The sequence below is a fragment of the Vigna radiata genome, chromosome 7, assembly GCF_000741045.1.
Source record: "Vigna radiata var. radiata cultivar VC1973A chromosome 7, Vradiata_ver6, whole genome shotgun sequence".
In the NCBI taxonomy this organism is placed as follows: Eukaryota; Viridiplantae; Streptophyta; class Magnoliopsida; order Fabales; family Fabaceae; genus Vigna; species Vigna radiata.
Window position 1 is genome coordinate 7,946,094 of NC_028357.1, and position 26,767 is coordinate 7,972,860.

The 26,767-nt window shown below is 33.1% G+C and overlaps 3 protein-coding genes across 3 annotated transcripts; 1 reads left to right on the forward strand and 2 right to left on the reverse strand.

Moving 5' to 3' along the window:
- The first annotated feature begins 489 nt into the window (after positions 1-489).
- On the forward strand, positions 490-3,218 carry LOC106767046 (probable diphthine methyl ester synthase). Its single transcript, XM_014651862.2, has 6 exons — positions 490-804; positions 889-1,013; positions 1,094-1,323; positions 1,922-1,961; positions 2,110-2,201; positions 2,781-3,218. The coding sequence occupies exons 1-6, from the start codon at positions 655-657 to the stop codon at positions 2,966-2,968; spliced, it is 825 nt and encodes a 274-aa protein (XP_014507348.1). The 5' UTR covers positions 490-654; the 3' UTR covers positions 2,969-3,218.
- A 5,912-nt stretch (positions 3,219-9,130) lies between these two features.
- LOC106766925 (pentatricopeptide repeat-containing protein At2g01860) lies at positions 9,131-11,358 on the reverse strand. The gene is made up of 2 exons (XM_014651716.2): positions 11,140-11,358; positions 9,131-10,771 (listed from the first exon to the last, which is right to left on the reverse strand). Exon 2 carries the CDS (start codon positions 10,719-10,721, stop codon positions 9,285-9,287), a length of 1,437 nt encoding a protein of 478 aa, XP_014507202.1. The 5' UTR covers positions 10,722-10,771; positions 11,140-11,358; the 3' UTR covers positions 9,131-9,284.
- A 9,284-nt stretch (positions 11,359-20,642) lies between these two features.
- LOC106765542 (protein WVD2-like 5) lies at positions 20,643-26,071 on the reverse strand. The gene is made up of 9 exons (XM_014650206.2): positions 25,931-26,071; positions 25,749-25,834; positions 23,459-24,244; positions 23,018-23,194; positions 22,826-22,866; positions 22,494-22,590; positions 22,322-22,393; positions 21,658-21,768; positions 20,643-21,405 (listed from the first exon to the last, which is right to left on the reverse strand). Exons 2-9 carry the CDS (start codon positions 25,788-25,790, stop codon positions 20,929-20,931), a joined length of 1,803 nt encoding a protein of 600 aa, XP_014505692.1. The 5' UTR covers positions 25,791-25,834; positions 25,931-26,071; the 3' UTR covers positions 20,643-20,928.
- Between the last annotated feature and the right edge of the window lie 696 nt (positions 26,072-26,767).

Below are 26,767 nucleotides of genomic sequence, written 5' to 3' on the forward strand. Positions count from 1 at the left end.
TAATTAATTAAGTTTGTTATAGTTATAATTGAAATATACAAAAGAATTAAGTTGTACATTTAACATTTTAATTTTGGAAAATGTAAACTATAATTTTAATTAATAGAAAATCAAATATGTTTTAGGAATATTTTATTACAGTAATTATATTAAATTAAATAAGATATTAACACTTTTAAAAAAAATTAAAATACATGTGTTAGTGTTATTAATTTATTTTATAAAGTTAATTTTTCTAATACTAATAGAAAATTAACACTTAAACAGAATTCAGACTAAAACCATTTATATATTTTAATGAAGCTTATATATTTAAATTAATTTTAAGAAACAAAACTTTTTACATTTTTTCAGTAAAATTGAATAATAAATTATGCATATTGTGTATATAATTAATTTTCGAAAAAACTTAATTATTTTGATCCATTTCAAAAACATCCATATTTGAATTAGGTATTTCTTTTTTCTTAATAGAAAGTGTAAGAATTAAAGAGATTGCAGTTTCCCTCTTTCACTTGGAGTGAGAAAACCTAGGAGTCACCCCTGCAACACACACGACCGCAGTCTTTTCTTTCTCTCAGACTCATCTCTCGTTGTGAAGTAAATGGTTTTTTTGTGATTTCAAAAGCAAAGATCAAAGCTTGGAGAACAAAAATGTTATACATAATTGGTTTGGGATTGGGTGATGAACAAGATATCACTTTGAAGGGGTTGGAAGCTGTGAAAAAGTGCCACAAGGTTTATATGGAAGCTTACACTTCCCTCCTTTCCTTTGGTCTCTCCACCAATGGCATCTCCAACTTGGTATCATCTTTTATCTCCCATTCCTTTTTTTTTCCCATTACTCTTTACCTCATTCTTCAATTTTCACTCTTTTCATATTCTTAGGAAAAATTATACGGTAAACCCATTATTCTTGCCGACAGAGAAATGGTTGAAGAAAAGGCCGATGAAATTCTTGCCCAAGCTCACCATGACCACGTTGCTTTTCTAGTCGTTGGGGACCCTTTTGGGTATGCTATTGTTTTCTTCTCAGTGCAACATTTTCTTCCATCTAATTATTCACGGTTTGATTGATTGTTGTTTTTCCCAGAGCTACCACTCACACTGATCTTGTTGTTCGAGCCAAGAAGATGGGAATTGATGTCAAAATAGTGCACAATGCATCTGTGATGAATGCTATTGGAATTTGTGGTCTGCAGCTTTACCGATATGGGGAGACTGTTTCTATACCTTTCTTTACTGAGACATGGAGACCTGATAGCTTCTATGAAAAAATTCAGAGAAACCGACTCATGGGACTGCACACTCTTTGCTTGTTAGGTTACTATCTGTTATCTGTGCTTTAGAGTTTGCTTGGATAGTCTTCTTTGTAAACGCTTGTGAGAGAAGAAAATAAGAAGAAAAATTAAACTAAGTTTGAAACTTGCTCTTGCTAGCTTCCTAATAAGTTAATTTTTAATATATGTATGAGCTAATTTTAGTTTATGTAGAAACTTAATTTGTTTTATTTATGTTTTCTTGTATTAATTTTTACGGTGAAGGAAATTGTTCTGTAGATATAATGAACCTGATGTCTCTCTTGTACTTACATCATGCTGTAATGCATTATAGTCTGATTCAGTAGGTACACTATGAAACAGTATGATTTATGTTGTGTGTGCTTTTTCCTTCAATGCTGATTAGTGAACTCAAAACCTTTTTATTGAACTTGATGTTAAAGCCTAGAGTGTGGCGTAAATAACTAAAAGATAGTTAGCATAAGAGTTTTTTATTTTATTCAATAACATGTTCAAAAGATTGTACCATCTGAAGTTAAGGACATTAGAGGAAAACTTTCTTCTTTGACTAGTGTGCTAAAGGTTCTTCCTTTTTGTTTGTTGAGAGAGCTAATATAATTTCCAATTTGGTATGGTTACAGATATTCGCGTGAAGGAGCCCACACTAGAATCTTTGTGCAGGTTGATTTTCAAAATAGTATTTTTTTTTTTCTTCTGTTTCTCGTGTAGGTGTTGCTGAAGTTCTGCCAGTCATGAAATTCATTGAATTGTTTAGTTTGAGGCTTTTCTTTGTATGTTTCATGTATCCTTTTTATTGTGGTCATTTCAGAGGAAAAAAAGCTTATGAACCACCCAGATATATGACGATAAACACAGCCATTGAGCAGCTTTTGGAGATTGTGCAAGATCGTGAAGAATCTGGTGAGTTCCTAAGCATTAACACCACAGTAGTTTTGATAAATTTCAATTGTAAATTGTTTGCTTCTTGATTGCATTAATTTCAAATGTTTTTAGACCTTTGAAATTTGGGCTGGATACCTTATTACTTCTTGAATGTTTGAATCCATTCCCTTTCCCACGGACATTCATAAGTTTCCATGCTTAATCTGCTCTCTTGGCCGCGTATTTGTGAAGATGAAATAGTATAACCATTTCTTATCTGGAGAATTTATCAATTCCTTGTTTTTGCCAAATCATTGGCTGTATCATAATTTGTCTGTTGACTGTATATTGTGATCATCAGTTCTAGATTTTTCACATGTCAAATTGCTTTGTTTTCAAAGATATTTGAGTTGTTGTTACAGATCAGTCATTTATGTAATTATGGTCCTTGTTTGTCTGCTCCGTGTCTTTATATGTGGTTCTTAAATGTATGCCCTAGTATTTTCTCATCAGGATCCAATCTTCACTGTGGTAAGAGCTTATACTTTATATATATTTGTCACAAGAAATATATGTATCTATCTAGTTTATAGTGGCCTTCCCCTGTTTGCCTTGTAGCCTATACTGAGGATACCGAGTGTGTTGGGCTTGCACGGCTTGGTAGTGAAGATCAGATGATAGTAGCTGGAACAATGAAGCAGTTGCAGTTAATTGATTTTGGAGCACCTTTACATTGCCTTGTCATAGCAGGCAATACTCATCCTGTGGAGGAAGAAATGCTGGATTTTTACAGATGCAGGACATAGATACTTAAGACAGCAGGACCAGTTTAATTTAGCATAAGGGACTTGCTGGTTTTTTGTTGGGGCCCTTTTATTTTTACTCTTTATGTAAAACAATTTTGTTTCTAATCAGGGTTTAAAGTTAACTAAAATTCATTGGTGGATGGAGAGTTATGGGACTTGAAATGTATTCAGCCCCCAAAAAGTGATATTTTCTCAGTTGTAACTATATATTCAATTGAAATCGGCACCTATGTTATTTTGCTTTCTATCAGATCCTGTGTTCTAGACTTTGCTTAGTTTATTAAATAATTTGGTTTAGAATGTTCTGCTTAGCCTAGTTTGCTATTGATTCTTTTGGTTTCCATAACAACTCGTGTTATAAATTTTTCTATTGATTTATTTTGTATCTTAATTTCGACCTATAACGACTAGGACACCATTATAAAATTGTTTCTTTTGTGAACAAAATTATGCTAAATAAATTGTATTACCTGGTAGTGGCAAGTATTCGAACAATGAATGAATTAACTTCAAATTTTGATAAATATAACTTCTAAAATTGGAACATAAAATAAGTTAAATTTAAATTGAAGTAGTATAAAATTATTTTATCTTTTAAATATTGCTTGGATAAAATAATTCAAATTTATTAAATTTTAATTTTCTTATTTAAATAACATTTTCATTATGCAAATAGCTGGACCCAGCTACACTGCAAACTAGCTAAAAAATATAACAAATTCCTTCTACACATTTCGTTTCATCATTCTGTACTGTTTGCCACACCTTTCATCCAATACATGGAAACGGCGATTGCCAGATTTCTCAGACTAACGTCATTTCATACAATATTACTTTACTTTTCAGTATTTGGCAATGAGTGGAGAAAATATTCGACAAATTTAGGAAAAGAATGAACTAATGATACAAATTGAAATAAAAAAAATAAAATAATAGTCAATTGTAAATAGTTTAAAAAACATAATTAGCAGATTCATTGGTAACAATCCTATAATCACCTTCAATTAGAATCCAGCAGTTTCCCCAGATATCACACGAATAAAACTTCATGTAACAATTTCTCAATGAGATTAAGTGGCACATGACATTGATATATGAACTACAACTTAACTATTTTGGACAACCATCAGATCTCGTTCTAGTCAACCATATCAGTGTGTCTTTTGCTTCTCCTGTACCATAGACATATAGAAGCAGAAACAAAATTCATTGGAAAACTGTGTGACTTGGTTCCAAGTTCCATTGATGTAAAAATGACAACTCATCCATTGATGTAACGAGTTCTTGCTATCAGAAGCTATTATTGTCTAACTTACCTGAGATATTGCTTGAATTTGATTAATCTCTGCTTCTTATGCATGCAATTTTTCTTCCAACATCATGCAGAACTCAGTTGACAGGATCAGGACAACAAATAAAAATTCATAATAAACAGAAATGATTCAAAAAATAACAGTTAACAGGACCAGGACAGCAAATGAAAGTCATTAACATAAAACATTAATCATGTAAGTTTTACACTCTCCGTTGATGTTGAAACTGTAATCTTGGTGGGAGGAGGCATGGACTCAAAAAGAAAATACGTGGGAAAGCACACAACAAATTTGGGGAGTTAGAGAGAGGTGATATTCACTTCAAATATTCTCTGCAATAATACTTATAAGCAAGAATTGGTCACTTAGAGATAATAATGCCCAATTTTAAATTATAAGCCTGTTTCATTAGATAAAAATGGCCTGTGCTCATGAGGTATTGAATTCTGATCTCGCTCATCCTTGTGCAGCTTTGTTGGATAACATCAGAAGGATCAGATCTCATGATTGGAAGACTTAAGATTAAAAATAGAGAGAAAAATAAATTTTAGAGAGGTTGAAAGACCCTTATTATGATCTTCTATTTATAATGATAGAAATCAAATACAATAAGAAAATAAAAGATCAAAAAGATTGCATTAGACTCCTACGTACAGAAATAGGTATAACTCATAGGTACAGCAGAAAGTAATTCTCAACACAACTACTTTCTCTCTAGATTTTAATACTTATTCTATACTCCCTTAGAGCATATAAATTATATATATGATCTTCTATTTATAATATTTATAATGATAGAAATCTAATACAATGAGAAAATAAAAGATCAAAAAGATTGCACTAGACTTCTACGTACAGAACTAGGTATAACTCATAGGTACAACAGAAAGTAATTCTCAACTCAACTACTTACTCTCTAGATTTTAATACTTATTCTATACTCCTTCTCAAATTAGAACATATAAATTATATGTACGAATGTGAGATTCCTTTAAAGACTTGGTCGATATATTTGTAAGTCAGTCATTCATTTGATCTGACAAACTCAGTATAAATTTTTTTTGACAATAATCTTTTTCAAATAAAATGACAATTAATAGTCAATTTTTATGTGTTTAATTCTCTCATGAAATACTACATTTAACGCAATGTGAAAAATAGCTTGATTATCACAATACATTTTCATTGTTGAATTTCAAAGAAGTTAAACTCTAAAAAGAGTTGTTTCACATTATAAGTTCAAAAGAGATGTTATTATCCTATATTCACCGCGCTGATCGAGTCACTATATTTTATTTCTTACTTTTCCAAAACGTAATATTTCCTCCAAGGAAAGGAAAGCGCAATATCCCATAAGAGTGCTGGTAGCCGTTTAGTCACATCAGGCCAACAAAATCCAAGCGTTTCCCTCTAATGTCGTGTAGGGATACATGGGAATCAATCCAGAGATGGTGAAAATTAAGCTTTTAGTTTGTATTTTTATCCTTGATAAAATTGGAAACAATGAGGGAATGAAAAAAAAAAAATATATATATATATATATATATATATATATATATATATATATATATAAAACTATCTAAATGCACTTAATGCATGCTTTCAGAATGTAAAATGATGTAAAAATTGATGCAAGAATGCCTAAAATGATGCAGAATGGCTATTTTAAGAATCTCGTTGATGCAAGTCTATTTTAAGAATCTCGTTGATGCAAGTACACAAGGGTACTAAAATGCAGAATTTTATGAAGTAATGTATGTAACAAGTCTAATTTATCCTAGTAAGGAGTAATATGCAGTTATAATGCTAAATGGAATGCAAAAACTGAAATCATGCATGTGAACCTAAAACTAGCAGATTTGACAGCATATGTACACATGTTTAAGACCAAATCTGCTTTCTTATAATGCTAATGCAGAAAATACACATGCAGTGATTGGAACAAGTTTAAAGTGATATTTATGAATGAATAATACAAGCTAAAAGCAATGAATGTATGCATGGCTAAAAACCTACAGCTGAAACCTGAATTTTACAGATTTACAAAACCTGATGCAGATATGAAGGTTCAACATAAATTCTGTCCACAATGCTATCAAATGCAGAATGAAAAAAAAAAAAAAAATACTACGTACGAATGGAGATAAACTGCAGATGCAATGGTTCCTACACACCTAGAATAATGAGATGAGATGAAGGATGACATTTAATCATGTAAGAAATACACAGAATCTAAGTCACTTCTTGATCCTAAAGGTGGCAGTGACCTTCGTGGTGTTGTAACCATGCTCTACAAAACGCAATATGTTGAATTGAAAAAGTACCAAACGATGCTAGAATATGAAAGCTGTATACTAAACATGGATGCTATGCACAGGATCATGAATCACATCTAAATCTATCAATGACAGCATTATGGATTTAACAGTGAAATCTGCATTTTATGCACCAAATTGATTCAACTAGGCTACCAAGGTTACAAACATGATTAATGCAATATGGAATGATTCTAAGAAAGTCTAATTGGTAAAGAAAATGTAAAAAATGCAAAACCCCAAATGGGTATCAACTATCATGCATGAAACTGAACTGGGAATTCAAGATGCTATGCAGTGCAAGGAAGTTAAAATCATGGATATAATGCAGATGCGGAACTTATCAAGTGAGAACCAATTTCAAAGAATCGAAAAACCTCAATTAAATAGGCCGAGACTGCCACTACACTAAGCATGAAACCAAAAGATGGCACCTTGCAGCAGAAATTAATGAGACATACTCAACTTAAAATCTTTTAACAGAAAGAAATTGCACGAAACATATAAAGCACAGCAAAACCCAGAATTAGATTCTTGGCTTATTTGGTTAATTGAATTAAAATTCTGTCTCAAGAAGACACCTTGGGAGAAGAAAGACCCACTTTAGGGTCATCTAGGTTCCTGATTAAAGACCAAACAGTGCAGAATTTCACAATTCAAGTTTCCAAATCATTCAAAAATTTGATTCTGAATTAAAAGGTAAACAAAAGAAAAGAAAGAAAAGGGCATATGATAGGATATAATGTGTATGATAGGAGGAAACATATTGAGTAGTTGTTAGTTAGGTTGTTAGGGTGAGTGAGGTTTCCTTTATATAGTTGGGTGGTCCTAGCGTGTAAGGAACTTTTGGGATAATTTTGTAGATTGAGCTTTAGCTTTTTGTGAAGGGGAAACCCTTGGAGGAGAGAGTACTCTCCTATTTTTGTGTTATTTTCAGTCTTTACAATAAAGAATATTATTCTTCTTTCTCTTTTCAATTCTGGGTTCCTAACAAATTAGTTCAACCTGCCGGATCAAGGTGTGGAAGCATGGAAGGGAAAGTCAATGCCTTGGAAAGATTGACCAACAAACAGGGTAGAGCCATAGTCAAATTAAGGGTCCAAGAATTGAAAGAAATGATATGGGGATACTAGAATCAAGAAAGGGACTCAAAAGGAAGTGAGAAATTTGTCATGAAAGGAAAGAAAGACGGAAAAACGGGTAAGGATGTTGAGAAAGATAGTCTGCAAAACATCAAGAAAGGTAAGAAATTCTCTGAAGAAGGAGAATACTTGGCTAATGATGAAGAGAAGAAGGAAAAAAGAATCACAGAATAGTAAACCAGATGAGGAGGGAGAAGAATTATTGAGGCCTGGAGCTAAAACAATAGGGTCAGGGAGCGACCCCGTTGAGGTCTCGGTGTACATGGGTGCATCCACTATAGCAGTTATAGATCCATATCCTGAATTTCCTAGCATATAACACTTACATATCTTGCTTCTAGCAGTGGCCACAAAGGAATTTTCGATTTTCTTGCAGAGACGTTATTAACTAGCCATCTTGAATTACTCACAATGAAGGAACGTAAAGATGGTAGGAAAGAAACTTCAGTAACGAAAGCAATGCAGACAGTTTCAGAGCATACTGCAACACTTGTGCTTTATGGGGACAGCCAAGCAATTCCGGAAGATCTAAAAGTAGAAATGAGAAAACGAAAGTTGTCGCGCAGATTTGCAACAACACTTTTGAGCCATGCAAGAACTCACTGGTTTTCCAGGTCTTTTGGTTTGAAGCAGTTCTTATCATTAATGGAACAGAAGGAGTTAACAATTCTCTCATATCGTCTACCACCCAAGTCTCCAGATCTGAAATTGCAAACAATAGCCAGTGGGTTCCCTTTCGATGATAAGACAATATCACATTGCCATGGGATCAAGCTTTATTGTTCCAACCTTGAGGACAAGGTTGTTCTGCAGCAGCATATAATGATAGGATATGATGTGTATGATAGGAGGAAACAGATTAAGTAGTTATTAGATGGGTTGTTAGAGTGAGTAAGGTTTCCTTTATATAATTGTGGGGTCCTGGTATGGAGGGGACTTTTGGGATAATTTTGTAGATTGAGCTTTAGCTTTTTGTGAAGGGAAACCCTTGGAGGAGAGAGTGCTCTCCTATTTTTGTGTTCTTTTCGGTCTATCCAGTAAAGAATATTGCTCTTCTTTCTCTTTTCAATTATGGGTTCCTAACAGCATAACAATTTCACTAAAACGTGAATCAGAATTTAGCACTGTATAATCACAACCTTCATTTTCCGAAACTTAATCTTGCTTATCAAGAAGACATCTTGAAAAGGTAAGATCACTTTAGATTCTTTAAAATCAGGCTTTTAATTCAAAATCCCAAAATGGAAATGTCACAAGATTTCAAGAGTCAGTCAAAATCTAATTATGATCAAGAGTTGTAAAATCAATTTCATCAAGCAAGAAGAAAACAGAACATAAAGATGTGCAAGAACTAAAATCCAAAACAAAAACAACTTGAAATCATACAAGATCAGTAAAGAATGCCGGAAGAGTAAATTGGATTAGGAAAGAATTGGAGGAACAACTTGTATTGAAACTGGGAAAATTTACAGCGAGACTATACTAGACAGAGGGATTTACAATTTTGTAAAACAATGACAATGCTTGATCTTCAAGTCTACAAATTTTAATTTATCACCAGATATTTATCTAGATTGAAACCTGCTATTTCAGCCTCCTTGCAGATCTCTATGCACTTCGCAGTCCTCCCAGAGGCCATGTAAATTTGAAGCATGTCCTTGTATAAGCCAAAAGTGGGAGAAAATCCAGCCTCTTTAAGTTTTGAAAAATATCTCATGGCCCTAGATAGATCATTCAGAGCAACGAACAGTTTTATTACCGCACGATAAGCAGGAAGGTTAAAAAGGCAATTAGAAGACTCCATCTCCCAAACTACAGCCAATGCCTCCCTGTATTTCTTCTCTGTGTAACGGCTGTGAATAACAGAAGTGAACATAACTACGCTTGGTTGATAGCTAGACTGCTTGAACCAACTAAAGAGGCTCTCAACTACTTCAAATTTCCCCATCTTAACACATACTTTCATAATAGCAGTACAATCTTGCTGGCTTAAATTCAATTCATCTCTTTCTCCAAGTTCATCCAACAAGGGCAACACATGCCTGTGTCTGTCAGGGTTCTTTCCAAGTTCTAATATTAACTTAGCATAAATGCTAGAATCCAACATTCTTTTATCCCTTCTGGCAACTATTAGAACCTTCCACGCAAGTCTAAGGTTCCCTCCCTTTATAAAACCCTTGATCATTGCCTCCAATACCGCACGACTTGCCAGACCAGTATACTGGTCAATGTTGAACGGAATTCTTAACTCATGGTTCCTAGCCAAGACCTCAACAGTTGAGGCCAGAATCCAATCATCCGGGAAAAGATGAGGTTGATTTTGTGCCCATAAGAATGTCTGCAGAGCTCTCTCAGGGAATCCCATATGACCTAATTCCCTTATTGTCAATGACAAGGACCCTTTTCTCAGGAACTGCACCCACTTCCCAAGAACTTTAGATACATCTTCAGTTGGACCAAGTCTACTCATTTCTCTTGCCAGTCCAACTAGGAAACTCGGGCTTTTGTACACTTTCTTAGCCATAGAAGCCCGTGAAGAAACTACAGCTGGAGCTGTCAATTTTACTTGTGTTTTTGGTTTGGGTAGCCCCAACGGTCGGAGCTTGTAGGGAGCTGGGAGAGGAAGAGGCCTTTCTCGATGTAATTTTCCAGGTTTTTGCGGAATTCTACCTTGGAAAAGTGATGAGATGGCTTCAAGCTCATCCGATTCCCAAACAACACCAATATTTTCATCCTCCTCATCGTCATTCTGTTCATTGATATCAAAATCATCCTCGGTTGGTTTAGAGGTGGTGCTAGGCTTCTTCAAGAACAAATTAACACCAAAATCTGGAGGTTGCTTAGGATATGGTCGATACCGATTATCCTTTGGTGGCGGTCTTCTTCTTTTCGAATGTGCTGCTACAGTGACTCTTCTGTAGTTGCAACAAATTCTTCCCACCGGAACAAAATAAACACAGGGAAATGAAAAGGTGCAGTACATTATTCACTAGTACGAATTACAAATGTGGCAGTTGGATTGTCATTCAGAACCTGCAAAGAAAATAATCGTCATGTGTGTATTCTGTTCGCTGTAGAACTTTTATCAAACAAATAGTGTGCATATTTCAGCACCAAACCCGCAATATAAGTTACTTCTTATTGGAAAGAATTGAACTTGCCGAATTGGGATGACGAATCTCAATTCCATGAACACACAAACAGCTTTCATTTCTTTCGGGTTAAACTGCAAATCTGTAATTGATTTTTATTCACTCCAAAGATAATTTCTTTTTTAGGTTCTCAAATTGTACTTGATGAATAAAATATTGATTAGACTGAATGCAAATCCTTAAATTTGTAGAAAAGTAAGTATAAGAAAAAATAGGAATAAGAGAAATCGTTGGGGAGGGTGAATGTACCTGGTGAAGAGTGTATTTATTGCAGAGGGGAGAGGTTTCTAGGCATGAAAGGGAATGTGAGAAAAGTTACCATTTGCTCTCTGCCCAAATCAGAAAAAGAATACGTGTATCTATTTTACAGTAGCGAAGACAAGTGTGTTGCGCCTGCACCGCTTATTACTCAATATCATGGTGGTAGCTGAGGTGAGGTATGAACTTCGCAAAATCTTTTATTTTATGGAGTGTAATTTTTTTCTTATAAAGGTTTAATCATTTAGATATTTTTATTTTTGGTGATTATTTTTAAATATATTTTTTTTTAAATTGGATTTTTATTTTTAAAATTTTTTAACAATTAGATAGTTATAATTAGTTCTGTACCAACCCGGTTAAAAAAAGTGTCACCTTTTAGTTTGTAGATTTTTTAATTTTTTAAATATTTTTTAATTATTATTATTTTTTAAACAAAAAACATTGTCACGTGTCAATCTGACATGTAATGACAGTGTGACGTGGTACTGACAATGTCAAGTGTTTAAGTTTTACATTATGTATAAATGAGAAAGTATAGCGACATATAAAGGTGAAGACCCAATAACCCATTGTCTTAATGTTGGATAGAGAGTGATGTCAATCTCTTCTATGACTGGATTTAGGTCTCATTGATGTTTATTATCGTAATGAACCACCTCCTCCTTGTTAAACGTAACACCAAATGGCATGGATTTATCATGGAATATGTAGTATGAAAATTACATGAAAATGACTTGTAAACGTCTATTTTCAACTAGTTCTTACTTTATTTTAATAAGATCAATACAATAACCTTAATATACAAAGTATAATTTTTTAATAATAAACCATATATTTATCACACCAAATATGTTCAAAAGACAATGTATACATATATGAAAACAATCATGGAACAAAAACACACAAAAGTGACTAACTCTCACTAAACCAAATATTCCTAAAAATTTAAAACACTCATATGAGCAACATGTTTATGAAAAACCTTGGATCTAAGTTTTTTAGTAAGAGGATTTGCTATCATGGAATTTGTCTGTAAGTGTTCTATGAAAATTTGTCCATTTTGTACCTTTTCCTTAACAATTAGGAACTTGTTGTCAATTTGTTTTGACTTGTACAAACTCCTATTGTTATTAGAATACAAAATAGTTAATTAGTTGTAACAGTATAACTTGAGTAATCTTTCAATTCCATCCATAATATGCGGCCTTATGACAAAGTTTCTCAACCATATTCCTTGATTTTATACCTTAAAGGATGCAACAAATTCTATAGCTATAGCGGTTGAAGTCATAAGGGTTTTCTTATAACTACACCAAGAAACCATGCCACCAACCAACATGAATATCTAACTTGAATCTCAAACCATCTTAGCATCCTACAAAGTCTAAATTAGAATATCTAGTGATCTCTAACTATGCTTAGCTCCTGTATGTGAGCATATAATCCTTTGTTCTCTATAAATAACTCAACTCTTTTTTCTACTTTCCAATGATCCATTCATTCCTATATTGCATAAATATCTTTCTAAAACCTAAATTATGTATGTTATATCCGAAGATACATACTTAGGTATACATCAAACTCCCTACTACTAATGCATAGAGAATTTTCTCCATTTCCTAAATTTCTAGATTTCCTTTTAGGCATATAAGACGACAATTGTATTCCTTGGCAATTAGAGTATCCCTTACTTTACAATCCTGCATGTAAAAGCTTTTAAGCACCTTATCGACATAATTCCTTTGTGATAATCCTAGAATACCTCGATATCGATCTTGGTGTATTGAATCCCAATACAAAGAAGGCGTCACCATGATCTTTCATTTCAAAATTTCTAGATAGAAATCTCTTGGTTTCTTGTAACATGTCTATATTGTTGGAGCATGTTTATATTCTTGGTAGCAAGAAGTATGTCATCAACATACAAGACTAGGAAGATATATTTTCTTCCATTGAATTTGTGATAGACACAATTATCAACAACATTCATCTTATAAGTTGATGTAAACACTTGTGAGTCATATTATATACATTTGTAGTCTTTGGATTACAACTCTGATTCTTATCAAAGATTAATATCTTTGTGACGAATATTCACTTGACCTATCAATATGCTAGATTGTGGCATCCTTATCCTTATTTTATTTCACATTTTTCTTTGATTTTTTTTATTGTGACTCGTGAGGATTCAAATCTAGAATGTGATCGTACTATTTTCTAGACAAGGTCGTATCACACCTCTATCGATTACTTTTTCTTAAGTTTTAATATTTTAATTTGGTCCATAATAAATTAAAATATTCTTATAACTTTTACATAATAAAATTTTCATACTTAACCATAATTAATTAATTAAATCGTTTTAATAAGTTGACTAATAAAATATAATGATTTCATGATACATAATTAATTGGCTACAATCAACATGGCCAAGGTGTTTAAACTTTTTAACTCGATTGTTAACCTAATTAAAATAAATTCAACAAAAATAATACTGTACTAGATGAAACAAATGAGTTTTTTGGGTTAAATATGTTTTTCGTCCCCCAACTATTGGCCGTTTTTGTGTTTCGTCCCTCTTTCAAAGTATGGTACTTTTTAGTCCTCAATCTTTTTGAAACTTTGGTTTTAGTCCTCCAAAACTAACGGAGTTAAAAATCTGGTGATGTGTCTAACGTCTCTGTCCACGTGTGTTAATGTTGTGATTTGTATCTCTTGACACGTGTTCTTACATTTTAAATGCAAAGTTAATCAAAAATTGGTAAAGTGTGCTTTATTAGGTTCATTGCAAAGTGTTGTCTGAAGGGTTTGAGCAAAGACGAGGTGAAAAGAAGGTTGAAGCTTGCATATCACCTTCTTGGGCATTGGTGTAGTTGGGCATGTAAGTTCATTTTTTTCTTTGTTTTCGTGTGAATAAATGGATGGTTTTGGGGATATAGGGTTTTGTTGAAGGGTTTTGTTTTCGAACTTGAGTTTCTTTCTTAATGACTTTTGAAGGGAAATGAAAGGTGATAGAGGAGGTTGTACAACAAGGAGCATAGGTTCTGGAATGTCCCAAACATGTGGATCCTCTCACTTAGCTTCAAAAAACTGTGGTTGTGGAGAAAGATTGTTGTTGTTGAAGGAAACTACATTGAAGAACAAAGAGAGATTATTTTATCGATGTAGAAATTGGGCAGTAAGTGAAAACAAATGCTTTATTTATTGTGTTGAAGATTGTATTCGTGATTTGTAATTTTATTTTTGCAGAGTAATTCAAGCTGTAACTTCTTTGAATAGGTTGATGAAGGAGATATTGAAATTCAAAGAAGCGTACAAAGGAAGAGTGAAGAGGTTGAAGTGTGTATTGAAAACGTTGTGTTGGATCTAAGGAAGAAGAAGGACAAGCTGAAGAAGAAATTAGAGCAAGAGAGAAAAAATTTCAAAATAATGTTGGTGTTTTTTGTATTGTCATGGGCATTAACAACTATGTTCTGTATTCTGTTTGTGTTGAAGATAAATTGTAATTGTAATTAGATAGGTAATGTTGTGTTGTGGATGTACTTTGAAGTTTGAAATTGAATAAAATGTTTTGTCCTTTTGTCAAACAGTTTGTGTGCAGATTTTGAACCATATTAAATCAAATAATTAAAAGTTTTGCATAGAAAGGTGGCACTGAAAAGATGTTAAGAAAGATTCTATAGTGGATTTAAAAACCAAGAAAGAAGTATTTGAGTTGCTATTTAACACCAAAAGTGGTGGTTTGGATGACAATTTTGCAGAAATCAATTTAGACAGTGAAAATTATGATTTAAGCAACTTTATTTTACCAAGAAGGACTTGTTCTAGCAGCCACCAGAGGCTAAAAGTATGTAAATTAAAATTTCACCATATAGTTGCAAATGCACTGGATCTAACAAATTTATCTTAGTGTCAGATAAGAAATAAATTCACTGGATATAACAAATATATAGCACCGAATGCTTATTTAAAAATTACTGACTACACCGAATGGTAAAGCATAGTGGTTCAATAATCAACAACTGCAAAAGTGGTCCACATTGATTAATGGTCAATTCGTACAAATAGTGGTCCCAGCATATATTAAAGGGTTAGTGTCACTACATGTGCAATTGAATAAGCATGGGAAACTACAGGACAAAAAAGTGGTCCAGCCAGTCTACTTTAAATAAGGAGTCCAACCACTACTTTAAATAAATACTTTCTCCACTACAACTTGTCTGAAATTACATCTTAAAAGACTTTCTTAATTACAACTTGCTTGAGACCCTAGAATTTGTCCAGCCAATCTTGAGGATGCTCTTATTCCTCCTTCACGCATAGTTGCAGATCCTCCAGCTCCTGATGTTGATGCAGCCCCAGCCTCTGCATCTCTGGCCGATCCCCTTCCAGCTTGTGATGTTGAGGATGATGCCCCCCTGCCTGCACATGCTCCCCTTCTTGCAGTAGATCCAGGTGTTGATGCAGAAGCACCCCTTTTGTTCTACGAAAGTAGTAAGATAGTTAGATATTTATGTAGATGTAAATAAATTAATTTGTAAATAACATAACCAAGAAGATTTACCTTGCTTTTCTGACTCTTTTTACATGTCCTTAAATTGTGTCCAAATGCATTGCAACTGCCACATCTTATAGCAGTATTGGTCTTTGACAATTTTCCATGGGTGACATATTCATCAGCTTCTCGTCTTCTTAATTTTTTTGGCCTCCCAGGAGGTGTTTTGTAAATGGGAGGCAGTAGTTGTGGAGAGTCAGAGGTAGGCCAAAGTTGTTGTCCATTGATAGGACTTATAATTGGTGCATAACAAGTTCTGTAGGCATCTTTTTTATAGTAAGGATGAACATAATTTTCTGGGTTTTCTGATTTGTAATGAATGGCAGCAACAGCATGTCTACATGGTATTCCTACCAAATCCCACAAATAACAAGTACATGTGTGATTACTTAAATCAACAACAAACTTGTCCATGGTAAAGCCATGAGTTACTTCAAATTGTGAACCCCCTGCCCAAACAGGAAGCCAATTACCACTCTTTTCAACCTCCCTATCCAATCTTTTCCTCGGTTTAGGCATAACATCACCAGGATATGAGTCAAATTTTTCTCTAAGGCTTGCAAACCTACTCATTAAGTATGATCTAATCCATTCCATCATTGTAATTATAGGTTTGTCCCTTGCCAATAAAATAGTACTATTAAATGACTCTGACAAGTTATTGATTAACACATCACACCTAGGATAAGCACTAAAAGCATACTTACACCAATTTTTAGTTGGTATACCCATTAACCAATTAAATGCATCGACATTCAGATTTTTTAACTCACCCATTTTTTTCTCCCATTCCTTATGGTATGTTGTCTTCGCAGCCCCCATCATGAGGTCTCTAATGACTAGGCCTCCCCCAAATTTTTTCTTGAAATTGTTGTATAAATGGCGTAAACACAGCTTGTGTTCTACTCCATTCAAGATATCATCAAAAGCTGACATTAATCCCTGCATGCATAATACAACAATAAGTATTACATAATCAAAATAAAATTCTAAACAAAGTAAAAATTTTAATCTACCTTTTGCTGATCCGAAATAAAGATCCACCTTTGACAATCTATGCCTCCAATATCATCAAGCAGCTGTGTCAAAAACCACATCCAGGTGTCTTTGCATTCTGTTTCTACCACTGCAAAAGCTAGTGGGAAGTACTGGTCATTAGGGTCTCTTCCTACTGCAACTAACAACTAACCTCCATAACTTGTCTTCAAGTGACAACCATCGACCCCAATGAATGGCCTGCAACTACCTAAAAAACCCTCCTTACAGCCCTCCAAACACATGTAAAATGACCCAAACCTTGGTGCCAAGGTGGGTTGGGGTTGATTGACCTTAATCTTGAAGGTCCCAGCCTTGACTCTTAATAACTCAGCCACATAGTCATACAGACGAGCATATTGTCCTTCTCCATCACCCACTAAAAAATCCATTGCAATTTTCTTAGCTCTTCCAGCCTTCCAATATGTTATTCCAACACTATATGATTTTTTTATTTCATCTATGATTTGAATGACTGTCATCCCTGCAACATTCACAAATCTGTCAACCAAAACCTGTGCAATGCATTCTACACTTACACTTTTGCTACCAAAAGTCCTTCCACAATTGTGCCCAACTAGAGTTTTGACTCTAAAGGTTTGGCTACTTCCTACCTTGCTAGCCATAATAATAAAACCACACTCTTTCTTACAAACTCCCCTTACTCTCTTCGTATCATTCTTCACAAACTTCACTTCTTTTCCATTCAAAACGCTATGCTCCTGTAGGGCACTCTTAAAATCCTTCAAAGACTTAAACTCCATTCCCAATCTAAAATTGAATCCCCTCATATCTTCTGCTTTATACCTTGGAAAGTGCCTTTTGTTCTCCATCACATCCTCATCACTATCTACATTTGAGGACAACTCATCTGATTCATAATCTTCATTTATCTCATGTTCTCCAACCTCTTCGTTAATGACAAATGCCGCCTCACTATCTTCAAATCTCCTCCTAACACTTTTCTTTTTCTTTTTCATTTTCTTCCACCTATCCAAAACTGGATTAATATTTCTTCTCTCTTCCTTCACCGTCACATTGTCCATCCAAAACCCATCATCATCATTTGTCATTCTCTCCTTTTCACTGTCATCAACATTTTCCATCCCTTCGCCCTCAAGAACATTGCCCTCTTCACCTTGCTCTTCACCTTCCTCTTCATCTTGCTCCTCCACCATTTCTCCCTCAACATTCCCCTTTTCCTCTTCGTCATCATCTTGCTCTTCCACCATTTCTCCCTCAACATTCCCCTCTTCCTCTTCGTCATCATCTTGCTCTTCCACCATTTCTCCCTCAACATTCCCCTCTTCCTCTTCGTCATCTAGTACCAAGTCTTCTACTTCAACATTTCCCTCCACCCCACCAATATTTTCTTCATCCATAACAACCTGTTCCTCCATCTCCTCTGCTGTTATTTCCTCTGCCTCCTCACCAAATGTAAGAAAACTAATTTCCTTTGCCTGACTGGGTTGCCCATGTTGAACATAAATTTCAACTTCCTCCTTTTTTGCCTCTGCATAGTTAGACAACAAAATGGCTTCTCTGTCATCTGTCAGTGGTCTGAGGTTGTTCATTGCCTTTTGTTTCGAACCCTTCCACCAAAGCTTGAATTCTCCATCATACTTGAATTCTCTAACAATTCCCACCGCTTCAAAGTATGACCACATGTCGGGATCGATTCCCCTAATAACATGTATCTCTCCTCCCACATATTATATACCCTTCTTGTTGATGAACTTCCCCATATGATACAAACTCACGTCAAAAACCATTTTTCCTACATGGTCAAATGAAAACTTCCCACATTAGGCTGACAATGCACAACACAATGCACATTACACACACAATTGCTTTTCTTCTTCAACGAATCACATAGAAAACAAATTAAACTAAAACTAAAAAATTACCTTGCTCAACGAACCACAGAGAATCGCCTTTCTTCTTCAACGAACCACCTCAACGAATCACAAAGAAATCCCTTTCTTTCACGAACCACCTCAACGAACCACAAAGAATGGATGGTCTTTCACGAGCCAAACGCAAAGAACGAACACATGAACCCCAATAATGCACGCGAAGATGAACCACAAACCAAATGGAAACAAACCACAGCAATCCTAACACGAACCCTAAGTGATTTTGAGTACCAATACCAATTTCATTATACATCAACGAGGAAGGAGTTTCATTCCCCACATCACTTAACACATGTCAACTAATCACACGTGTCAAGAGATACAAATCACAACATTAACACATGTGGACAGAGATGGTAGACACATCACCAGATTTTTAACTCCGTTAGTTTTGGAGGACTAAAACCAAAGTTTCAAAAAGATTGAGGACTAAAAAGTACCATACTTTGAAAGAGGGACGAAACACAAAAACGACCAATAGTTGGGGAACGAAAAACATATTTAATCCTAAGTTTTTTTAACGAATATAAAATTTCAAGTTTCCAGGGCAAAAATAGGTTAGAAGAATGAATGTTAGATTGTATTTATAACTCAATCTCTCTCTATTTCCAATATACAAACATATTTTTTTCCATTAGTACTTAAGCACTTATTTTTTGTTCTAATAAATTATACAAAATATTTCCTTCCTCTGACAAATAATACTTATGAATGAATTAAGTGTAAGCGTAAGCATGGTGGTTTCTAGTAATTATTCTAACAAACTTTAGCTAATGTTGTTTGTTTATCACATTGTGTTAACACAAAAGTAAAAGAACCTCTTTGAACTTAAGACTATGTTTTTCAAAAAATTTAAACCTTATTATGACATACGACTAAGTTTGTGATGTCATTCTTCTTGATTTGATATAATTATTACATATATTTCTTGCAATGTATTTGTTAAAAACGGTGTAAAAATTTGTGATGGTATTATTTACTTTCATCACTACTTCATAACCCTTGAACTGTGTGTACAATAGTCAACTTATCAATATTTGAAATAGGATCGTTTTCTATAAATGCAAATGCCCCTGATTCATGCCTCAATTTACACCTGAATTTATTATTCATATATAATGAAACTATTTTCCATCATTAGAGTTACTTATTGCTTTGCTAATCAAAATATATCTATCTTTTAAGATACTTGCAACTATAACAATACAGCATGACAAGGACATGTTTCAACATCCAAATTGCATCTCTAAAATAAAAATTTATAGCCATCTTTACTTCTATTGATTATAAAATTTTTCTTCCATCCCCTTTTTCACTGGATAACATGTGCACTCATATAAGTACTCATGCTTATTTTCTTACTATTATAATATTAATTAATTATTTTTTTCAAAAAATCACTGGAACAAAAAATATGATATTATCAATATTTAATATAAAAGAACATATTCAATGTAAAATATCTATAAATTTTTTTTAATGGTATAAATTTTAAACCGGATACCAAATAATATTTGGATGAAAGTAAAACAATTATGTAAAATATTGTGCAATTATGCATAAAAAAAAATTTCATAACAACCAAAACATTCATTAATTTTAAGAAAGTTAAAAAACCAAAGTTAATAAAGTTAAAAATATTTAAAAAAAGATATTTATAAAGAATACAATATATATATATATATATATATATATATATATATATATATATATATATATATTACACCGTTACACATAAATAAATTTTCATAACAATCACAAATTTCATTAATTTTGAAAAAGTTAACAAAAACAAGGTTGATAAAATTAAAAGAATTATAAAAGGAAATGGTATTAAAGGAAGATAAATGTATTATAGTCTACCAGCAGATCATGATAAACTAAAAAAATAAGTTAATTACAAATTAGAATTTCCATAAATGTCATTCCATTTATATTCTAATTAACAAATGAACACTCTTCAACATGGAGAGAAGACCACAAGATCCAAATCAAGTAAAAACATGCCCACTACTAGTTACTGGGTAACTTCCATGTTTATTTTATACATTACTTCTACCAAACTTAGAGAAGTAGTAACATGACCCATATTGTTCTATAACTTGTCTCAAATATACCATCAATTGAATATCATGAATAAAACACAAGAAATGTTTCTAACTCAATGTGCAATATGCCTTAATTGATTCGTATGAAGTGGTAATCATTCGGCTTTCGTTTTATGCTGGAGCCTGAAATGTCTCTAGTTATAAAGCTTAAGTGGTAAACTCTTTAAGAGGAAACATGTACAATAAGATTACCACTTTTGGAAATGTTTCTCAAGCCAACATTCCTCACACCTTTTCTCATTATATCATTTCTGTGTTTTGTGGTTTCACCATTTTTATTTCTTTCGTTGTTTTGTTGTTTTGCTCCTTTACAACTATTTGATACCTTCTGTTTTTGTGAAGAAACCTTTGCTCCTTCTTTCTTTCCAGAAGCATGATTATTTGTCATAGAATTAGCAACGTGTCTATGGTTGGTTGATGCAGCAGGAGAAATCAAACTAGATTCAGATGCTTTACTTTTGGCACACTCTTTGACTGAGATACCATGTGGTTCTCTCACTGTTATCGATTCACCAGTATCCAGATTGTTTCCCACCTTTGATTTCGGAGGAACTGTTGCATCTGATCCACTCGTTGAACATTTTGGTTTATTCTGTTCTTTCTTACTTCTGGTGTTATTTGACACAACCTGGTTGTGAGACTTGAAAAGGAAGAATTCGCAAACATTAAATGGTTGAAGTCGAACAGAGAAAGAAAAAAGCACTTTGATTTCATTTCTATTAAGAAATTCTTAAACAAAAACTAGGGTACTAGATATGTGACGACCAAGAAGGTCCCATTAAGTTGCATATTGGATTGAGACAACAGAACAACTAATTTGCAACGAATAGCAGATTGTATGCAAGCACTAATTCACGAACAAAAGTAGACTGAAAACTCCAAAAACATGTACCTTATTGCCATGTGGTTGTAAAGACAGAGTTGAGCGATAGAATGAAGGCATTGGTGTTGCTTTAAAGTTGAGGCTCTTTCGGAGTTTTTTAATGTCAGTTTCTGTCTTTTCCTACAAAAATAACACCTGAATGTAATAAAGTTTCTTCAAGCTTCACAAGAAATGCAAATAACTAGAGCCAGCTACACTACAGATACTAGATAAAAGATATATTAAAATCCTTCTACGCTTTTGTTTCCTCATTCTTTGTTGTTTGCCACACCTCTTATCCAATACTTGAAGACTGCGATTTCCAGATTTCTCAGACAAATGTCATTTCACACAATATTATTTCACTTTTCTGCATTTGGCAATGCTTCAAGAAATATTTGATAAAATTTAGGAAAAGAATGAATTACTGGTTCGAAGTTCCATTGATGTAAATTGAATGGATTCAATTAGCAAATTCACTGGTAACAATCATATTAGCCCCTTCAATTAGAATCCTACAGATTCCACACATATCACATATCACTAAAACTTCATGTAACAATTTCTAAAAAATGGTTCCAAGTTCCATTGATGTAAAAATGTCGACTCATTTATTCATACAAAGAGCTTGTCGCTTGATATTCTGATATTCTTGCCATCTCATAAAACTATAAGCTATTATTGGCTAACATACCTGTGATATTGCTTGCATCTGAGTAATCTCTGCTTCCTTTGCATGCAATTTTTCTTCCAACTTCATGTAGAACTGAGTTGACAGGATCAGGACAGCAAATAAAATGTCATGCATTCTATATCATTTGTTAAGACAAACAGAAATGATTCCAAAAAAATAGCACTTTACTTGCCTCTTTCCTCCTTTCTGCTCGCTCACTACATTTGAAGTTAAAAGTTGCAGCCTTAGGCTTAACATTGGACTTCATAGAATCAAAAGCTTGGTTCAACCTGCAAAACACGATTATGCTTGTCTCAAGTAAAAATGAGGGAAAACGAATGATTAATCTCACATAGGTTTACAAAACCTCCTTGCTTCTTGAATTCCTTTGGAATTTAAAGCGAAAGTTGGGATTCTTCACCCTTTCGTAGTTTTGATACATTTTCATTATTAAAAATTCAAAACACATATTTGAGTCTGTGAATGTGAAAATATAACCAGTTAAAACTAAGAAACAAAAATTACCTTTTGCTTTCACGAATTTGTTTCTCTGTGCTTTTGGAAATCTGCAAATCGAGGCCTTAAAATTAGCGGTATTTAACAATTCACAAGCAAGCCACTTACATAGAAGAGTAATCATTTGAAAAAAAAAAAGAAGCAAAATTTAGAGACAATATCCTTCTTTCATCCCTAAGTACATTGTTATTAAGTCCTTACTTCTTTGGAAGTTTTGCTAGTTGGAGTTGAAAGTTTTGGTAAATTCTTTTCCATATTTGTTCTCCTTGGACTCTCTCTACTGGGATGCCTAGCAGGATCCTTAGCTGATGTAACCGTGCTTTCCTGAACTCCAACATTTTTCATTTCAGAATTCTGTTGAGTCTTGAGCTTTGTTTCCTATGGATAAATTAAACACACTTATGTCAACCCCCGAGTATAGCAAGACAATAATATAATTGAAAAATATAAACAATGTAATAACTGTACGGGGAAACCATAAGCTTTGGTTCAAAGAAATATAAAATTAAAGCACAAATACACATGTCATAAATATGAGTAATCTTGATTCATTGCATTGATAGTGCTTTCATTATAAGCCATTCTATATGTTGCATCTTTCCATGGGCAAAAAACAGGAACTAAACTCACGGAAATGCACACCTCAGGAGAAGGTTTTGCAAGAGAATTCATAGTTGTTTCCTCAACACCCTGTGCTGGTTCATTCACAGTTATACTCATGCTTATTGATGATTCATCAGTATTTACAGTAACATCATCATCCTTTTCCACTTCCATAACCGCCTCGTCATTAGCTAAGAGTATGTTACTTGTTTCATTTTCAGATCGATGAGCTTCACTCAAAGTACTATTGTTCTCATTGGCATCCTCCAAATGATTAGAATTATTTATGAAAGATTCCATCTCGAGACTTGAAAATGAAAGCATTGGATATTCTTCGATGGTCTCTTCATATTCGTTCACATCACATTCTCCATGATAATTTGAACCATCAGGAATTCCACGAAACTGAATATAATGGTTTTCTTCAATTGGGATGACATCTTCTTCGGATCTTGGATCCATTTCAACATAATTGTCACCTTCTTCTAACTCAAATTCCTTTTGGGACATTTCGTCAAATGGGACGTAGTGGTCATTATTAGACTCAAAATCCTCTTGTTTACCAATTCCCTCAGAGTCATCACTTTCACCGGCTGCTCTATATGATAATCCATCGTGAACTGTGGATGGAATAATACCAAAAATCCCTTTCTTCTTGAAATGTGCTTCAAAATATGCTTTCTTCTGAATAACTGAACCAGGTTTTGAACATTTCTCAACCTCCTCCAGGTACCTATTATGAGAGAAAGAGGACCTTCTTTCCCATGATAAAGGTTCATTTTCAAATCTCCCAAACGAGATTGAACCAGAATGTATAGAATCTACCTGCATTTTCGGCAAGAATCAAAGCAGCAGATATCAGCCGAATTAATATTAACAATATTCTATCCAGTCAACACACAAAAAATAGGATTCCCTTTTCACACTTTTTTTCCTTTTTTGCAAGGAATAGTCAAATGGAAGGTGAACATTTTGTGTGTGGTATGATAAATCATAGAATTGAATGCGTTCCAAATGACACAAATCATAAAAAGTTTCAGTACTAAACAAAATCCATGCAAATTAGAAAGTTGTGAACAAATGAGTATAGTAAAAGAAAGGGAACATAAAAAAGGAATAACATTACACTGTCCAACTCCACTCAATCTTTATTCTTCAACTAAATTAAAAAGAAGCAATTCAGATCAAGATCATTGTTCTAGCAAATTTTTGTCTTTCCATCACTATATCATTGACCATGATGAGTAGGGTTGTGTTTGACCTTGAACTTATTTTGTGTTCAATTTTTTCATGTACATTAATACTTCTAATATGTCCTTACTTTCTTTTACCAGTATTTGTACCTTCAATCCTGAAAAAAAAAGTCGTGACCACCCACGAATTTAAAAATAAATACCTGCAAAAATACAATTTTGTTTCAAAATTAATACACTGTTATTATTCTTTAATTTATTTTCTTTCGAAATTTATAAATATTAGGAATCAAATAAACAAAGTTAAAAGTTATTCATATTTTAATTATATCGGATAAGTTGTGAACAAAACAAAATAAATCCCAACAAAATTGATTAATCTTGAATGTCTCATCTCATCACTACTGTCTTTACGATAAACCATGATCATATCGTTCGTTGTGAAATTTAATTTCTAAATACTTGAATATTACTTTTATTTGAATATAAATAAAACATAAAGTAATTTTTAACACGTTAAAGGAGTAATCAATAAAACTCCTCAAATGATCTTGATTTAATTAAACATTTTTACCATCAGGTATCATCATTTTATTTTTCACCACCCAAGTTTCTTTTACATATATTTTCAAATTTTTATTATATTTTAAACAGAATAATAACTATTTTTTAATCACTAATCCTTTAGAAAACGAACGTCAGTTTATTTTTACAAACTTTTATGACATGTTATTTTGTTAGAAATGTATCAAACCGACAAAATGTGAGAAAATTTAAAAGAAATATGATAAAATCCAAGAAAAAAAAAGTAAAATTATGAAATGATGATAGATGAGAGATAAAAGTGTACACCTAAGCAAATAAAAAATAATAATATATCTGTGGTTGATAAATGAAATAATAAAAATATAATAAATTCATTACGAAATAATTTAAATTAAAATGTTTTTTTTTTTTAAATGTGAAAGGGGCCTACTGAGCTGGTGGCAGCCACTGCTCCTCTAAACACAAGACAAGAAAAAGTCAGAAAACCAATCACACAACTCAAACTAAACAAAGCAAAAAATGATTGGAAGATTGTAACTGGAATTAGAAAGAATAGATCGACGTTAAAAATCAAGAAATGGATGAATAACCTGAAACTCCATGCTCAATGATTCTTCATCCTCCCCTCCCATAGTTCTCACAGGCTTCAACCAGAATTAAAAATCATGATTCTTCCCTAAAAAATAACCAGAGAGACCTTCATTATTGAAGAAGAACCAGAGAAAGACAGAGATAAATCTATGGCAGTTTGAGAAAGTGAGAAACAAAATACCCAAGAGGCGTCATAGGAAACCCGAGAAACACGACAAGCAAGCCTAAGTAGTTTGGTACTTGGGTTTTTCACACACACACACAACACGAGATGAGATGAAGATGTCACTTAAAAAGTGTTCTGTAACTCAGATTTCAGATACTTGTTATTATTATTATTATTGTTATGCTTGTTAGAAAAAGGATATAATATAAAGCATAATAAAATAATCATGTGCAGGTTGTCTTATTTTGTCTTGTTTGCCTTCCACACGGTTTAGAAGCTGTGCATCACGCTCCATGCTCCCTCTAACGCTGTTAACACCTCTAACTTTCTTATTGGTCAAAAGTATATTTTTTTTCTTATTATTATTATTAATTTAAAATCATTAATTTTTAATTAATATTTTTTTAATACATATAGTATAAATAATAATTATTAAAAATCTTATTTGTTTCTTATGTAATGAGACAAGGATGACTCTGCATTTCTCTTTGGTGACCGATCGATTTGGAATAACTATAAAAGATACTGCGACGTTAAAATTATTTTTTTTTTTAAATCTTAAAATAATTCAATTATGAAAAAAATATTTTTTTTACTTCGAAATTAAATCTTTGTTTACAGAACTTAAAAGAATCGGACATATTAATTTATCTTTTAATGATTATTAATACAAACATTAACCGCTTATCAATAACTATTCTCATATTAATTACGTTTTAATTCTGCTTAATTGTTAATCGACTACAAAATTCGTTTTTGTACCTTAACCTTAGGTCCATTATATCAAAATGATTATATTTTTTACTATTTTATTATATATTTTCTCTTAATTATTAGTATTTATTACTTTTT